Below are 18513 nucleotides of genomic sequence, written 5' to 3'. Positions count from 1 at the left end.
TGGAATACAATGCTGGTAAATGCGAGATCATCCACTTTGGAAGGAATAATAGAAAAGCAGATTATTATTTAAATGGAGAAAGATTGCAACATGCTGTTGTGCAGAGGGATTTGGGAGTGCTTGTGCATGAATCACAAAAAGTTGGCTTAAAGGTACAACAGGTTATTAAGAAGGCAAACAAAATGTTGGCCTTTATTGCTAGAGGGATCAAATTCAAGAGCAGGGAGGTCATTCTGCAACTATACAGGGTATTGGTGAGGCCACACCTGGAATACTGTATGTAGTTCTGGACTCCATACTTGAGGAAGGATATACTGGCTTTGGAGGCAGTGCAGAGGAGGTTCACCAGGTTAATTCCAGGGATGAAGGGGTTAACCTATGAAGAGAGATTGAGTTGCCTGGGACTATACTGTCTGGAGTTCAGAAGAATGAGGGGGGATCTTATAGAAACATACAAAATTTTGAAAGGAATAGATAAGATAGAATTAGGAAAGTTGTTTCCATTGGTAGGTGAGACCAGAACTAGGGGACATTGCCTCATGATTCAAGGGAGAAGATTTAGTACGGTGATGAGGAGAAACTGTTTTTCCCAGAGAATGGTGAATCTGTGGAATTCTCTGCCCAGGGAAGCTGTTGAGGCTTCTTCACTAAATATATTTAAGAAGCAGATAGGTTTTTACATAGTAAGGTAATTAAGGGTTATGGGGAAAAGGCAGGTAGATGGAGCTGAGTTTACGGACAGATCAGCCATGATCTTGTTGAATGGCAGGGCAGGCTCGATGGGCCGGATGGCCTACTCCTATTCCTGTTTCTTATGTTCTAGTCATCTCAAAATGAATGCATTTGCCTTTCTTACCATCAACTCAACCTGCAAGTTAACCTTTAGAGAATCCTGCATAAAGACTTCCAAGTCCCTTTGCACCTCTGTTACTGAATTTTCACCCCATTTAAAAAAAAGTCTGAGGCCTTTTTCTTTTTACCAAAGTGCATCACCATATATGTCCCTACACTCTCTTCCATCTGCCACTTCTTTACCTATTCTCCCAATATGTCCAAGTCCTTCTGCAGACTCCCTGATTTCTCAACACTACATAGAACATAGAGACAGGCCATTCGCTCCAAAATATTGTGCGAACCAGTTAAAAAGCAAGCCAAAAACACCCAACACTAAACCCTCCTACCTGCACCATGTGCATATCCATCCATCTTCCTTACATCCATGTCCCTATCCAAACATCTCTTAAAAGCCTGTGATGTATTTGCCTCTATCACCTTACCAGGCAGTGCATTCCAGGCATCCATGACACTCTTCACATCCCCTTTGAACCTACCTCCACTCACCTTCAATGTACACCTTCTGGTATTAAGACACTTCTACCCTGGGAAATAGATACTCCCTGTTTACTCTATCTGTGTCCCGTAGTCTTATAAATCGCTATTAGATCTTCCCTCAGCCTCCGGCACTTCATAGATAACAACCCAAGTTTGTCCAGCCTCTTGGGATAGCACATGCCCTCTAAACCAGGGATCCTGGTAAACCTCTCCAAAGCCTCAACATTCTTATAGTGAGGAGACCAGAACTGTATGCAATACTCCAGATTTGTCTGCCCCTCCACCTATCTTTGTATCATCTGCAAACTTGGCATCAAAAGAAAAATGGCGGAATGATGCAAGTAAGATGTACAATGGTTGATACTTCCAGCAGCAGAACAGAGAACCTGAGATCACGATTCAAAGTAAAATCTTAGGTTCAGTGTCTGTATGACGAGTGCTCCAAAAATTAAAACATGCACCCTATCCTGTTATATGCGTCTTCAGACTATGCAGATTCACAGTTATGTGAGGAGCACTGCCTTCCCGCCAATACAAGTCACGTGCGCACGCCTCACAGTCTCACTGTTGGAATGAGAAGCACCGCTTTCCCGCCAATACAAGTCAGGTGTGTGTGCCCCATGGTCTCGCTCCCGCTAGTCTCGCATTGGTTTTGGCAAGGTGTGGATGCGTGATTTTAAACTTTTGTTTTACCTACGGTGCAGTGATTTTGTGCTTGAAATATTTAACTATGCCTCCTAAGCGTTCAATGTCATGTCTTGGGCCGTCAGCTGAGTGGCAGAGAACCGCTTTAACACTTGGGGAAAAAAAGTTGGAAATTATAAACAGCGCGGCATCAGCTGAAGGTAACACAGCTCTGGGATGCTATTGCTGGGAACAGAATCTTGCCTTTAAAGTTCCTTTGTTGCTTGACAATGCGCCAGCCCATCATAAACATTCGGACAGCATTCATCCTAACATAACCGTGTTTCCTGCCACCTAACACAACATCGCTGATTCAACCACTCAACCAAGGTGTAATCCACATTCAAGGCGTACGTATTTTTTTTTACCGTGAACTACCTCTCAGATGCTGCAAGCAGCAGACGATTTTGAAAATCCCGGGAGTTTACCAATGGTGAGGAAGTCGGAACACTTGGCATAAATGGCAATGGACATGGACCCAAGTTTAGAATGGAGTCAGCATTTCAGTCTTTCCCTGCCGTCAACCTTTCCTCCCTACAAGCAAATTTATGCTGAGAAATAAAATGCTGCCAAGCAGACAACCCTCACCACTTTATGCAAATAGCTGTAATCTTCTGCTGCCGGCAGCTCTATGAGTCTTCCTTCACCCCTTGTTGTGCTTGATATTATCCGGACGACCACAACCATCCACCTTATCCGTGTAAAGCTGCCCGACACCACAACAACCACTCATCTCCCGGAGCGAACACACCTGCTACTGTTGGTGAGTACTGTACACCAGAGGATGTTAACTTTCTATGATTTATTACACTGAATATTACCTTAAAAATTGATTAAATATAATACAAATGTTGTAGTACTGTTTTTGTGTCGTATTGGTATACAAATGTGAATAAGTTACAGATAAAACATATTTAGGAAGCCCTCTGGAACGCATCCCTATTTTCTCCATTTAAGTAATTTTTCACATTATGCGTCAACTTTGAGGAACGTACCCTCACATATAGCAAGGATAGGTGTAGCTTAAATATTCTAAAGCGTTGTAAACATATCAATTTGCCAGAACTGGTAAGTGTTTTAAGTGTTGCTTTAATATGGTAGAATGACAGATAATTGTAAAGGGAATTCACAACTGTAAAGCAAAATCGCAGTTTGTAAAGTCCTAAAAGCATTTTCCGTATAAGTACCATTACTGTAAAAAGAAAGACTTTGTGGCGGCACAGTAGCATTGTGGTTAACACAACACTTTATAGTACCAACGGCCCGCATTCATTTCCTGCTGCTGCCTGTAAGGAATCTATATGTTCTCCCTGTAACTGCTTGGGTTTCCTTCCACAGCCCAAAGATGTACCGGTTGCTAGGTCATTATAAATTGTTCCGTGATTTGGCTAGGATTAATTGGGGGATTGCTGAGTGGTGTGACTCGAAGGGCCAGAACAGCCTATGCTGTATCTAAATAAATAAAATAAATAAATTTGAGGATGTGGTTCTTTTGAATTGCCAGTTCATTAATGTTTTGTAATATTGGCTGATTTAAATGTTCTAAAAAAAATTTGTTTGCAGTTAGCTCAGTTCTGGATCTGCGATTGGAATGTGAACAATGTCAGTATTCTTGCAACCCAGTAGTGACATTCTTGGCAGTTGACTGCATGAAATATTCTGGATAATGTTTAATTCTAATAAAAGGTTTTAAGGCATTTATGTATTAGAATGCAGTTTCCATGAAAATACATGGTACAGATCTTTGCTCTTTCTTGGTATTTCTGTGTCTAGCACCCAGTGAATGACTTGGAAGTGGAAAACGTGTACATTTTTATCTGGATGCTAAGCCAAAAGTATGAATGTGAATAGGAAGGAAGTTCAGATCTTGGCTCTGAAGAGAAGTTTGTGCTGTGCAAGGCACAAGTATGAACATACTTGCTAAAATGGCAGCAGGACAGTTATTTGGATAAATGTTAATAATATCTGATTAAATATCGATTTTGATAGGAAATTCCTAACTTCTTTGAAATTTGAAGTCAGTAGATTAAAAATCTGAAAATTCGTCCTTTGGAATTCCAATCCCTCAAGTTAATCTGACAATTTAATTGTATGATTTCAATAGGAGAAATATGAAACTGTTTCTGTTTTTTTGTGTTAATATAAATGCTATGTTGCAGTTCCAGGTATTTTACCAATTGCATGGATTAATTATTCATCCTGACATAAAACTTTTAGTAAGTGCCCATTACACCGCTGGCATTTAAGAAGGACCTCCATCTCTGTCCTTGGCTACACTCAGATGCAAAGGATTCCTCATTGCTGTTTCTATAACAGTTTCATTTGACCAGTCAGGGTTGTTAGCCCTGAGCTGAACCCCGAACCTGCAGGAGACTGGTGGACCACTCTTAGTTTGGCCTCTACCCGTAGACCTGTTTGGCAGGGGTGACCCTACCAAGAACCAAAGCATAAAGCCCTGACTCCAGCCTGCATCGCTCTCCGGGTCATTGAGGCAAGTAAAAACATAAGCCTCCACAACAGAACCAGGCCTTACATAAAAAGATGTTCCAGTAATACTCAACTGAAGTTGATTGCCACCTGCAGCTCGCTTGATAGGAATTTCAGCAGGATAACTTCACTACAAATCGCAAACTTTAGTCTGCTGCTGGCTATCTTTGTGATGATTATTATTTCTGACTCAAGCATGTGTCAAGTTTGTTGTCATTTGGTTTCTCCAAGCCAGCGTGTAAAGCACAGTAGTACACAACACATATGAAGGTGAGGATGAAATCGACAGATAAAAGTAACAAACTGAAGTGCATAAATTAAATATTGTATGATACAGATCAGATTTGAAAATTAGTTGGCATTCAGTAGGACATCAGTTAGCATTCAACATCAATAGGATAACTAGGCAACTTTTAAAAGTAAGGATAGTACTGTGGTTTTAAAAAATTGGGGGGAGGGGGGAATGTTACCAAGTGGTGATTTACTGTCCACAGAGATCGAGTCTGTTGTAGATGCTTTGGTTCAATCTACGTCTTACATGCTATCGTAAAGCAAAATAGGAGATGATCCAGATTTACAGAGTGAATGGCTTTACAGGCATTGGGGACAAAAGCTATCTGTGTGTGTGTGTCGCAGCTCCTCGGATTTATTTTGTTAGATTTAGGACCTTGATCAATTTTTTCCCTGGTCAAGTTAGGTGACAAAATGCTAACAGGAATTCTGATTCTACAGCTCAAAGTAAGTGCTCAGTCCACAGTGCATCTGCTTTTAAAAATTCTAATTAGAATTGTTGACTCAGGCTACAAGAAGATTTACGTTAAGTCGTTATTCTTGAACATCTGGTTTGAAACTTGGTGATCCAGGTGGCTTTCTGACATTTGGCTGGTGAAAAACCGTGAGTTATGACAAGTGTTTACTGCAACACTTAGAAAATCTCTTAACAAATCATATAATTAATTTTCCATGCCAGATATATCTTTGGACGAAATGAAAAGTTAACATTAATCAAGTATTGTACAATGATCAAAAACGAGAAGATCTGCAGATGCTGGAAATCCGAGCAACACACACAAAATGCTGGAGGAACTCTAGCAGGCCAGGCAGTGTCTATGGAAAAAAGTGCAGTCGACATTTCAGCCCAAAACATTGACTATGCTTTTTGCCATAGATGCTGCATGGCCTGCTGAGTTCCTCCAGCATTTTGTGTGTATGGTACAATGATCATTGATTTTCCGTTGTATTTATTGATATACAGCGCGGAATTGGCCCTTCGAGCCACACCGCCCAGCAGTCCCTCAATAGAACTTGAGCCGAATCATGAGACAATTTACAAAGACCATCTTTGGACTGTGGGAGCAGCTGGAGCACCCAGAGGAAACCGGCACGGTCACGGGGAGAATGTACAAACTCCCTACAGACAGCGGCAGGAATTGTACCCTGGGTTGTTGGTACTGTAAAGTGTTGTGCTAACCGTCTCATATATTATGATGGGAATCAGCTTTTTGTAACTGTTGAACACTGTTCTCACTTGTATTATTAGTAGTCTTCCCTGGTTGCAGTCTTGGTGGTGTGTGCTGTAAGATCAGCTCATAAAATGTATTGAATTATTAAGATTCTGTGTAAAAGCTCGACAATCACGATTTTACACTTCTCAAATAGTTGTCTATCATCTTTATCATTCTTTCCATTTTGATCCTTAAATTTGAGTCCAATCTCCCTTTCTACTTGGATAAAGAGCTGATGACCATTCCCTTACTTTTATTCTGCTTTGGTACTCTAGGCGTTGTCAGGTTAATTTGAAAATAAACATGCATCCTCTGTGTGATAGAGCTGAACCACATTGAATTTTGGCATTCTGACCAAGCATGAGAAAACCACATACTGTTGAAGACAAGCAGCTGCTATTGTTGTCTTGGCTGAAATCTGCTGATAATGAAGAAACACTAGCGTATGTGATGTAAGCCTTCTGATTCTGTGCATATATTTAATCCAGAGTTTCTGCCCAAGCATTTTCTGCAGCTGAGCATTTCTTGGGGGGGTGGGGGGGGACCTAATGTGTTTATTGTGCAATTACAATGGAATCTTTTGTTGCTGTGGAGGTGAATGGGTTGATTAATCAGAAACTGGTGGCTGTGTTCTTTTTACAAACATACAAAGCAATGTTTGCAACTTGTAAATCAAGTGATTGTGATTTTTTTGAAACTAGAGGATTAATAAATTTAAACAGGCTTGTCCCCAGTGTTTATTCTATAATATTCTGATTTAATTGAAACACCAGCATTTAAATAGCAGTGTTACTGGTCACTCAGCTTACAAATGCACCTCTTACATTTTGAGAGGTAAATGTCATGGGCGAAGTTCATCTGGAATAAAATGTGTTAACTGCTTTTCATGTCAGTTTTTTTTATATACAGTGGATTCTGTTTTGGGACACATCCGTACCAGTATATTTTGCCCTAATTAAACGGCTGTCCTAATTAGCCAAGGTGGCACGGTAGCATAGTGGTTAGCACAACGCTTTACAGTACCAGCAACCTGGGTTCAATTCCTGCCACTGCCTGTAAATAGTTTGTATGTTCCCCCTGTGACTGCATTTGTTTCCTCTGGGTGCTCCGGCTTCCTTCGACTTCCACACTCCCACTGTCCAGTATCTACTGGTTAGTAGATTAATTGGTCATCGTAAATTGTCCAATGATTAGGCTAGCATTAAATTGGAGGATTGCTGGGCGGCATGGCTCGAAGGGCAGAAGGGCCTATTCAGTGCTGAATCTCAATAAATAAATAATAGTTAAAAGGGTATGGAAAAGACAAATTACCAAATATCTGAGAATCAAATTGTGCATTTCAATCAAAATGCAGGACACATTAGAACACTGCCAATACTACTGGTGGTTGTAGCCATATCTGGTGATGCCAGGAAACCTGTGTGGGAGAGTTTTTAAAGTGGAAAAGCTGTTGTGCTGGGGCAGTTCCCTTCTCAGATCTCAGAGGTCTATGTCCATTGGGAAGAATGGCCGTGACAGCTGGGGCCTTGCCTCATTGCAGTGCCTTGTCATGCCCTTTGCTGTCCATGAAGTGATGTAGACCTCATCAGGCCAGTCCACTGGAGCTAGTTTTGCTTGATAGGACAGGCACGTCCCTACCTCACCAAGATATGAGCCCCACTGGCTACCCTCATCTGTTTTCACTGACCTGTTGAGCAGTGTACCAGGGTATGGCTGCTGTCACATGGAAATATCTGATTGGAGCCACAGTTCAGAGTTGAGTGCCCGGTGGAGACAAAATGGTTGTTGATACCTTAAAACTCTTTGTATGTCTTAACTTGTTGAAATAGTGAAATGTTTCATTTTCACTTCTGGCCTATTCTGGCATTTCTAAGTCTGAATGCTTGAAACTGCAGTGAGCAAAACAGTCCTGAATTGTCTTACTGCTTATCAACTATCAGTGATAAAAGTCACTGTTTTTTGAATACGTGCATGCAACTGACACTATTTTAAAAACTTTTCATTCTAAGTAGTGTATTGTTTAATGGCCAACTGACATGTATGTGACTGACGCTAGTTAGAAGATGTTCAGCAACAGCCTCCATGCCTCATTAAGCAGTATTGTCCCAAGTAAACAGCTGTCTTAATTTGACCGATGTCCCAATTATTTGGAATCCACTGTATTATGATCTGCTTGAGTAGTCTAATTAAAGGAGTTATGTTGAATTTATTATACACTATCACTTACTTCTGTGACAATTACCCAAACAATTTGCTTTAAAGCATGTTAGGTGTTTCCTGTGTAAGGGACAGAAATGGCAGGTGGTGGAAATCTTAAATCAAAACAAAGTATTGGAAACACTCTGCAGGTCAGGCAGCATCTGTGGAAGGAGAGTCAGTTAAAAGCTTCAGGTCTGAGACTCTGTTGGTTGTTGACATTTGGTCTTGGACCTAGAGAAAGCTGCTGAGTAGAGAAAGTGATCTGAATTACAAACAATAAACTATTCAGTTCCTTGGTAATTTCCAGGGGAAATTAGAAGCAATCATGAACTAATCCATAGTGAGATAACCAAGCTGTCAAAGGAGGCGGTCATGTCACGTGCTTGCCCTCTTTGACAACTTGGTTATCTCACTGCAGATTAGTTCGCAATTGCTTCCCATTTCCCCTGGAAATTACCAAGGATCTGAATACTTTGTTGTTTGCATTTCAGGTCAGTTTCTCCACTCAGCAGCTTCCTCCTTGCATTGAAAGGAACTATGCCTCTGCTGTCTTGAGCAGTATTTTAATACACTTCTAAGTAGTTACAGACATCGCACTGCAGCTGGGAAACATATGATACAAGTGGAAAAGAGACTACGGTAGTGATACAAGGAAAGTACTGAATCATTTTTCAGTGCCTATAATAACAGCATTTTAAACAATGAACTTGGGTAAAAATATATCTGTCTCTGCTGAAAATGAAGTAAGTATCCAGTGCTAGTTACCAATCCTGCAAATGAGTAAATGTCATGATTACAGTTGTAGAAATCTACACGCTTGCTGTTAACTCTGTCTTTTATTTATCTGATAGATGTTGGGTGACTTTTGTGAGAATGTACTCATTGTAATGTTGTATCTTCAGTCTGGAAAATCGTTAGAAATAATCAGTCTTTGTATAATTAGTGCTGTCCAGTTCACTGCAGGGGATACAAGTAACATTTTGTGTTCAGTTCTGCCACCTTATTATAGGAAGGATGTGGAAGCTTTAGAGGCAGTGGAGAGATCTACCAGCATGTCTTATGAGGATAGTTTGAATGAGCTAGCGTTTTCTTCTTTGTGCTGAGGGAGGATGAGAGGCAATTTGATAGCGGTGTGTAAGATGATAAGAAGCATAGATAGAAGCGGTTAGTGATATAATTGACATACTGGTTTTAATTTTCCAAAATTCTTAGCTTTGTGGAAGGTCCTATTTGATCAGAGTAACTCTTTTATTTGAAAAACAAGGAAGGAAGCAGAAAGCTTACTAAAGCTAGTAAGCATCATGTAGGGAAAAATGTTAGAAGGTATAGAAGGTATTCTTAAAGATTTTAATGACAGACACTGAAATTTCAAGATGTTGTCGTCTTTGTTTTTGCAAAAGGAAAATTGTTTTTGCCTAATTTCATGGAGTTCACAGAAGTAGTAAGGTGTTATGTTAATAAGGTAGATACTTGGGTTCCCTGAAGTCCTTTTAAAGTATGGAAACAGGATTCTTGCAAGCAATGCAAGCTCGTGGTTTAGGAGTAACAAGTTGGCTTGGTTAAAAGATTAGCTGACTAACAGGAAACTAAAAATATCCAATTTATTTTCTTGTTGGCAAGACTTAATGGAATCAGTGCTAGGGTCTCAACTTTTGAAATTTTATATTAGTGAATTAGATGAAGATGCTGAAACTATTAAATTTACTGATGACACAGGTAGGTCAGAAAGCAATTTTGAAGAGGACGTAAAGAAGCTGTGTTAACTGATGGACAGAGATCGTGGGAGCAGAATATATTGTGGAAAAACTGTGAACTTGTCCATTCTGGCAAGAAAATAACGAGAGATCTCGGAGCTCTTGGGTGCAGAGGGATCCAGGGTCCAGTACATTATTCACAAAGGTGGTATGTAGGTCAAGCAAGTAATTAGAATCAGTAGATCAGTATGATATAGTTTATTGCAAAGGGAATTGAACATACAAGTTAGGAGGGTGTGCTTCCATTATGTAGGTCATCGATGGGAGCTCATCTGGAGTACAGAGTAGGTTTTGTTGTTTAGCGAAAGAGGTTAAAGTGCTGGAAGTGGTTTCGGATATTGTTGCTAGTCCAATAGCTGGGATGTAAGTGCTGGAGGTCGTTCAGCATATGGTTGTAGGTCCATTACCTGGAATGTAAGGGTTGTTCTGAGAATAGATGGACAGCTTCAGTTTGTTTCCACTCAAGTGACGGGTAGAAGAGTGAGAAAGTGGCGGTGTCTCACAGCTTCAGTGCTCTGAAGCAGTGTGTATGGGGTTTGCATGCTTTTTCCAGATATTTCTGGTTTCTTCCACATTAAAGGCTTAGAGTTGGTAGGTTAGGGTTACTGCGAATAGCCCGTGGTATATAGGTAGAATCTGGGGGAGGGGGTAAATTGATGTGAATGTGGGGAGGGCAAAATGGGATTAATGTAAATTGGTGGTGGTCAGTATGGACTCAGTGGCCTGTTTTCATGATGTGGCTCATGACACTTGTGAAAGAATCTAAATCTAAGATCGTCAGAATCCGGTTTAATATCACTTGCATATGTTGTGTTATTTGTTGTCTTTGCAGCAGCAGTACATTGCAATGCATGATAAAAACTGAATTACAGTAAGTATATCCACATATTAAGTAGTGAGGTAGTGTTCACGGGTTCAAAGTCCATTCAGAAATCTGGTGGCACAAAGGATGAAGCTGTTCCTGAACTGTTGAGTGTGCGCCTTCAGTTTTATGTACCTTCTTCCTGATGGTAACAGTAAGAAGAGGTCATGTCTTGGTTAAAAGTAACAGAAGACTCCTTTTGAGATGTGAGGTGAAGACACAGACTGCAGATGCTGAAGTGTGGAGATAAAAATGAGCTGCTGGAGGAACTTGGGTTAGGCAGCATCTGCAGAAGGATACAGACAATATTTCAGGTGGAGACCCATCACCTGGATGGGTAATGAGAGATGATTTTTTAAAAAAATCTGGATTGTGTGTCTGCAACACACTTCATCGAAGGTGGAACTATTTTAAAGACAGGTGGATTCTTGATAACCCAGGGGAAGGTTATGATAGGTAGACGGGAAATCAGCTTGAGTTGAGATTGGAACAGATCAACCTTGATCATTTTAAATAGAGTTGACTTAACAGGCTTGAGTCTTTATCTCTGAGTACGTACATATGGTCATATATTTGTACTTTGTTCTTGATCATCTATATACTTCCATGACTAGGAATATGGTTTGGTATATGGCTGAAGCCTTGGACCAGAGATTGTCTTAGATCAGGGGTTCCCAACCTGGGGTTCCACAGACCCCTCAGTTAATGGAGGGGTCAGTGGCATAAAAAAGGTTGGAAGCCCTCGTTTTAGACAGTGCTTGGAAAGAAAAGGTAAATTACCTGGCGGACCAAAAGCGAACTAATGGTATGGGACTGTAGCGGCAAAACCAAAACCAAACAATTGCCACTAGCCTGCGACCGCTCTGGAGGTGCTGTACTTGCATGATGCATCCCCAGCTCCAATGCTGGCTCCAAAAGTTGAATCCTTTATGAGCAGTGAGCAAACATTACAGCCCTGAAGCGATAAAACTAAACCATATCCAAGTATAAGCTAAGCAAGATACGACCTCCACTGGTCCCAAGCTACAAACTGCCACAAAATAAGCATGAATGCATATTGTATCCCATTTGCTTTTACCACGCCCCCACTCGTATGACTAGTTACTGTAATAAACATAATAGACGCACAACACAGAATACAAAGCAGATGGAGAGCAGGTACATGGCTCCTGCATATTTCAAAATTATAATCATTTTTAATACACTCTAATCTGATGTAACGTCAGCATTATTTCAGAAATGTGCAGGAAATGGGTTGATCACATGGAAATTTTATTTGAAAAGAGGAAACTGTATTTTGCACAAATTTCTTACCCTGTGGAAAGGGGAAGTCAACACCTCATTTTTGATTGTTTTGAATTTTTTGTCCTTTACATTTCATTCTGGGAAGTCTTGTAAAATGTAAACTTGAGAACAGTTGTTTTCTTTTTAGTCTCCAGTAAAAATGTTCTATTTTGCCTCATGATCCAAATGTACTTAGAAAAACTAAAAGCTGTCTATTCCTTATCAGGGTGATTGCCCTGTCAATGAGCCAGGAACTTACAAATCTTCTGAGTTTGCCAGTACTGATAAATAATAACGAAACCTGTTGATCTGCATTTAACAGTCCATTAAAGTAAATTAAAACTTAGTGCTCAAGTTTTGGATGGGAGGGGGCATTCACCATTCCTAAATGACAGTGTTGTTTTAAAGCAAAAACAGAAACGTTGGAAGACCTCGACCAGTGAAGCGGCGTCTGTAGAAAGAGAAATCAGTTTATATTTCAGGTCAAAGACCCTGCGTTAGAACTGAGAAAGATAGAAATCAAGTTGGTCAAGGTAGCAGAGCAGGCAGAGGAGGATAGTGGATGAAACAGTGAATATCTTATAATGAAATGAAGTAGCAGTTGAATTGGAGAGTGAAGTTCCTCTCTCTCTGTTCTGCGTTGCTGATGTTTCCAATTCTGGTTGCCCCAATATAGGAAGGATGTTGAAGCTTTGAAGAGGGTGTAGAAGAGGTTTACCAGAATGCTGCCTGGTTTAGAGAGCCATAAAACCAAGAAACCCAATAGAATCCATTATAAAAGACCCTCAAGCACTGAATGTGCAGGATAAAAATCAAATCATGCAAACAACAAAAGTAAGCAATTAGCATTCAGAACTGAAGTTCATGAAAGTGAGTCCACAGTCGATCCAGGAGAATCTGTGAGCTGAACTGACCCCATCCCTTGCCTCTGGCCCCAGCATCCTGACCTTTTTGATCTGTCCCAGCACTTAAACCATCTAAACCTTGGATTGTTCCTTGCTGTCAGGTCCAGGCCCAGCCTCCTCAATTCAGCCCATAGCCAAACTTTCCAATTTGGCCCAGTGCTTAAATCGATCAAAACTCTGGTCTTTACTCACCCTTGGGGCCCGGCTTCAATCTTAATTCTACCTTGTTCTCAACACAGGAGCCCCTCAGGGCTGTATACCCTATCCCCATCTTTACTCTCTGTCGCCACACACAGCTCTAATCTGCTAATTAAATTGCCAACGACGCTACATTGATTGACATAATCTCAAACAATAACGAAGTGGCCTACAGGGAAGAAGTCATCTCTCTGACACAGTGGGATCAAGAAAACAACCTATCCCTCAATGACGCAAAAACAAAGGAGCTGGTTGTGGACTACAGGAGGAATGGAGACGGGTAAACCCTATTGACATCAATGGATCTGGGGTTAACAGGGTAAACAGCTTTAAGTTCCTCAGCATCCACATCACCGAGGACCTCACATGGTCTGTACACACCAGCTGTGTGGTGAAAAAGGCACAACAGTGCCTCCTTCACCTCAGACGGTTGAGGAACTTTGGTATGGCCCCCAAATCCTAAGAACTTTCTACAGGGGCACAATTGAGAGCATCCTGACTGGCATGATATGTGGGCTGTACCTCCCTTAATGCAGGATTCTGCAGGGAGTGGTGCAGACAGCCCAGCGCATCTGTAGTTGTGAACTTACCATGATTCAGGATATTTACATAGAGGTGTGAAGGAGGCTTGAAGGATCATCGGGGACCTGAGTCATCCCAACCACAATCTATTCCAGCTGCTACCATCTGGGAAACGGTACTGCAGTATAAAAGCCAGGACCAACAGGTTCTGGGACAGCTTCTTCCACCAGGCCATCAGACGGATTAACTCATGCTGATTTGAGTGTATTTCTATGTTACATTGATGTTCTATTTATTATAAATTACTATGATTGCACATTTAGACGGAGACGTAACGTGAAGATTTTTACTCCTCATGTATATGAAGGATGTAAGAAATAGGCAATTCAATTCTTCTGCTGCATCGTATCACTACAAGTTCGCTGTAGCAATGATCAAATGTTGCCTCATTCACCATTCTTGTGCCTGGGCCAAACCACCTCAATTCACCCCCTGCGTGCCCCGCCACAACCATCCTGCACCTTCAGTCTTTAGTCCACACTGCAATAATGTCAGCTCATATGGGCAGTTCAAAAGCTCTACTCCAAAAAGGAAGTTACAGGTTATTGATTGCAGTGATGGTTTACCAAAAAGAGTATGATTAATAAAGTAATTAGTAGTTTTCTTTGTTTTATTTGCTGCCAGCAGGTAGTTCTTGACCATCTTAAAGTGTACTTATGGTATTTTCATCTTGCATAATTAAAGAGGAGCTCCAGTCTGTTACAGAAGTTGGCCTGTAAACTTTCAATAGAAAAGACGAAAAGGACTGAATGTTATTTTGTAAATGGCAATACCAACTGCCTTCCCACTAAATTAACAGCTGCAAGGATGTGCTCAAATATTGTGTCCTATTTTCCTACAACTGCAAGTTTTTCCAGCAGTGTTGGTCTGAATCTGCAGTCCCAGCATATGCCAGACAATGAGTTCTACATAAATTTACTGCATGAAGCACACATTAAATTGAGTACATCTATGGAAAGGAGTAAGTTGACATTTCTGGGCTGAGACCCTTCAGCAGGACTGGAAAGAGAAGTCGGTAAGAAGGTGGAGGGAGGGGAGGAAGAAGTACAAATTGGTAGGTGATAGGCGAATCAGGTGAGGGGTAGAAGTAGGGAACTGGGAAGTTGATTGGTGAAGGAGATAAAGGGCTGGAGAAGGGGGAAATCTGATAGGAGAGAACAGAAGACCATGAAAGAAAGGGAAGGGGGAGAGGAGCACCAGAGGAAGGTGATGGGCAGGGAAGGAGATGAGGTGAGAGAGAAACAGGAATGGGTGAAGGAGAGTGGGAGTTACCGGAAATTTGAGAAATCGATGTTCATGCCATCAAGATGGAGGTCACTCAAATGGAGTATAAGGTGCTGCTGCTCTAACTTGAATGTGGCCTCATCACAGCAGTAGAGGAGGCCATGGACTAACATTTCGGAATGGGAAATAGAATTGAAATGGGTCACATCGACTGTTTATTCATTTCCATAGATGCTGCCTGACCTGCTAAGTTCCTCCAGCACTTTTTGTGTGTTTGGGTTTCCAGTATTTGCAGATTGTCTCCCATTGGTGAAATTGTATACATATCTGTGAGTGTAGGTTTTAAATTTGTTTTGGAATCTCTAGTAACCACATTTTCTTTTCTTCTCCACTGCAGCTCTTAATACAGTATGGTGAAAAATACAAAGCTACTGAAGAACTCCTGCCTTTAATGGAAGTCTATCGGATTTCTATCCAAAGCTACACAAGTGCACGGCCTTACTTAACTACAGAATGTGCTCACATTAATTTTCTACTTGGTCAGTTAGCAGTGTAAGTGTCTCTTCAAATGATTTTATTTAAGAAGTTGCATCTGTAAGAATCTTTAACTGTGGGGTTTAGGATGGTGGTGACTATTGGTTGCCCAGGCTGAGGTGTTTGATGTTGTGGTGTTCGCCGAGCTTGGCAATTAGCTTGCAAACGTTTCATCACCAGTTGAGGTGACATCCTCAGTGCAGGCCTAGAAGGACACCACTTTAACTGAGGGACCGCAGAGGTTCTGGCGCAGGCAAACACAAGGCAGGGATGAGAATTTTTAGAGGCGTGGTTCTCTTCTGATAACTCTGTAAGCAAACATTCTGAAATTGATGCCATCTACAATCTCCTAGGAGCCAAAGAAATACGAGCCAATAGAATTCAAAGGGCAACTGAAGGGATAGCCAATCAGGACTGAGGCAAGCGAACAGGGGCATATATAAATGTGAGCACTCCCGGAGAGAAACACCAACAACTGCGCACCGAGGATGTCACCTCGACTGGTAATGAAACGTCTGCAAGTTAATTGCCAAGCTCAGCAAACAATGCACCATCAAATGTGGAGTTTTTGTGATCTTGATTAACCATTTCTGTGACCTGTAATGGGGTGTAGCTTGTAAAATGTTTGTTGCAGATGCATTTGATCAGTACTCCTCATTTCTTTAGTGACAATTAAAGACATATCAGGTTATCTTTAAATCTGTATTTGACCAGATTAAAGATCTGAATTACTTGTGAAAAATCTAACCACTAGATTACATTACATGAAGTCATTAAGACCGGTGTTTTGCCAGCAAAGCAATTTTCAGAAGCTTTGCAAAAAAATTTTGACCACTTTTGTGGGTGACTACTATTTAACTGATAATTGTCATTTAATTGGAAACTGCATTTACTCAGAGGGAGGGGTGAGAGAGCACAAGTCCAGGTATTTTTAGCGTTTTTAAGGGGTACAGGGGTTTTTTATAGAATATGACGAATAAACAGGAATAGGATACTAGGATGGTCAAAGATGGGAGGGTGAAGTGTAGGTTTGTGTGTGTGTGTGTTATTGGGTGAAGGGATTTAGAATGTCTGTCTAGTGCACATTCTGGAGCAGAGGGTGGCGGTAATGCACCATTAAGCTGGATGCCAACCGCCGTAAAACAAGTTACAGACAGACTCAGAGGGAGCCTCAGAGGGAGCCTGGATCTTCGGTGTCTGTGATGGGATGGTGTGATATATTCAGTACAATGGTTCTAGAGCTTTTTGAAAGTGAGGCAGATTACTCATGTCCTGTAACAATTTTAGGAGCTGTTTTGAACTACTACTTTCACTTCCTGACAACAAGGTTCCCCAAGACGTTTGGCAGCAGCTTCAACAGACATTACAGGTGAGGGAATGGTTCAGAAACTTGCTTCAATATCTGATACTTACAACAAAAAATTGTGATTTGAGATGTGAACTGGTTTTGAGTTACCTTAAGATGCAATTCTGTTTTCAGTGTTTTTAAAAAATGATCTTTACTTTGAATGTTTGGATATTCATATATTCTACAATTAATTGTTAGGAAAAATAGCATTCTGAATCTTCAAATTTTATTAATGCTTTATTTAATGATTGAAAGTCAAGCTTGTATTGGAATGACCTTGCATTTTTATCACTGTGTGGCACACCATGTTGATCCTCAGAGGAATAGTTTTTGCATTGGCCTGTGAAGAAATGCAAAACCTCAACCTAATCATATTAGTTATGATTAATTAAAGGGAATATTTTGTTATAACAATTTTAGTGTGTGGGCTTTGCTTGCAAGACCAATGTTTACTGATGAGTATTTCCTAGTTGCTTTGGGCTACAGCTCTTCTGTTAGTAAGGGTGCTCCCTCAGTCTGTTCAGTAATGACTTCAGGATTGACTCATTGATAAGACATGAGGGTCCTCACACATTAACCCTTTCATTCCCAGAATCATTCTCGTGAACCTCCTGTGGACCTCCTCCAATGCCAGAGTGTGGTCTGACCAATGTCGTACAAAGCCTCAGCATTATATCCTTGCTCTTGTATTCTCTCCTCTCAATAAATGCTAACATTGTATTTGCCTTCCTTACCACTGACTCAACTTGAAAGTGAACCTTCAGGGAATTCTGCTCAAGGACTGCCAAGTCCCTTTAGACCTGATTTTTGAATGCTCTCCTTGTTTAGAAAGTGGTCTGTGGTTTTATACCATAGAGCATGATCATATACTTCTCTACACTATATTCCATCTGCTGTTTCTTTGTCCATTCTTCCCATCTACCTTAGTCCAGCAGAATCCCTACTTTTTCTTTAGCATTGCCTGGACCCCTGCCCCCCCCCCCCCCATGTCTCGGTATTGTCTTCAAACTTCCCTCTTTCCCTCCCCCCCCACCCAAACAAGACTTGTTCATTTCAAATCTTGATAGTTACATAGTCTGCAATGAGATTGCACAACCTTGTGGTGAGGAGAGTCTTAAATGTCATGGTGATCATTTGCTGTTTTTTTTTTGCCTTGTGGCAAAGACTGAAGTCTTTCCTGTGGCAAGTAACCATATTTTGTGGATGTTGTATTATGTTGGGTTAATGATTTGCAGTCTAGGGGTAGAATGTCCGATCAAACAGAGTGCTTTGTTTGTTGAACTTGACTTTCTCATGTAGAACTTAAGTATATTGCAGCTATAGTCATCTGGGCAAGTGGAAAGTATCCCAACGTTTATTCCTTTGCGCCTTGATGATGATGAGCCACAGGCAAGGTCCCAGTCAGAGGACTTGAGAATAGCCAGTGTAATTCCTCCCGTTAAAGAAAGGCAGTAGGGGCCAACTAGGAAATTATAGACCTTAGTCAGTGTAGAGAAATTTGGAGAGGATTCTTGTGCATGGGATCTTATTCGAGATGGTCATCAAGGCTTTTTTTCAGAGAGGTGATAGGGTGATGTCTTGCAATCTTGATTGAGTTTTTGAGGTGAGAGTAGAG

General features: G+C 41.0%; 1 protein-coding gene across 2 annotated transcripts in view; it reads left to right on the top strand.

Annotated features, from left to right (window-relative positions):
* rlf (RLF zinc finger) overlaps positions 1 to 18513 on the top strand; it is a 74086-nt gene that overhangs the window by 34420 nt on the left and 21153 nt on the right. The window contains exons 2-4 of one of the 2 annotated variants that reach the window (XM_063035444.1): positions 2402 to 2779; positions 15414 to 15568; positions 16838 to 16919. In XM_063035444.1, the coding sequence (XP_062891514.1) occupies positions 2648 to 2779; positions 15414 to 15568; positions 16838 to 16919 (369 nt within the window). In that variant the 5' untranslated portion in view covers positions 2402 to 2647. The remainder of the gene's footprint in view (positions 1 to 2401; positions 2780 to 15413; positions 15569 to 16837; positions 16920 to 18513) is intronic. The other variant, XM_063035445.1, reaches the window with a different exon arrangement.

This window comes from Mobula hypostoma, chromosome 28 (genome assembly GCF_963921235.1).
Source record: "Mobula hypostoma chromosome 28, sMobHyp1.1, whole genome shotgun sequence".
NCBI lineage: Eukaryota > Metazoa > Chordata > Chondrichthyes > Myliobatiformes > Myliobatidae > Mobula > Mobula hypostoma.
The sequence above is the reverse complement of the archived record's forward strand: the minus strand, read 5'-3'. Positions and strand labels throughout refer to the sequence as shown.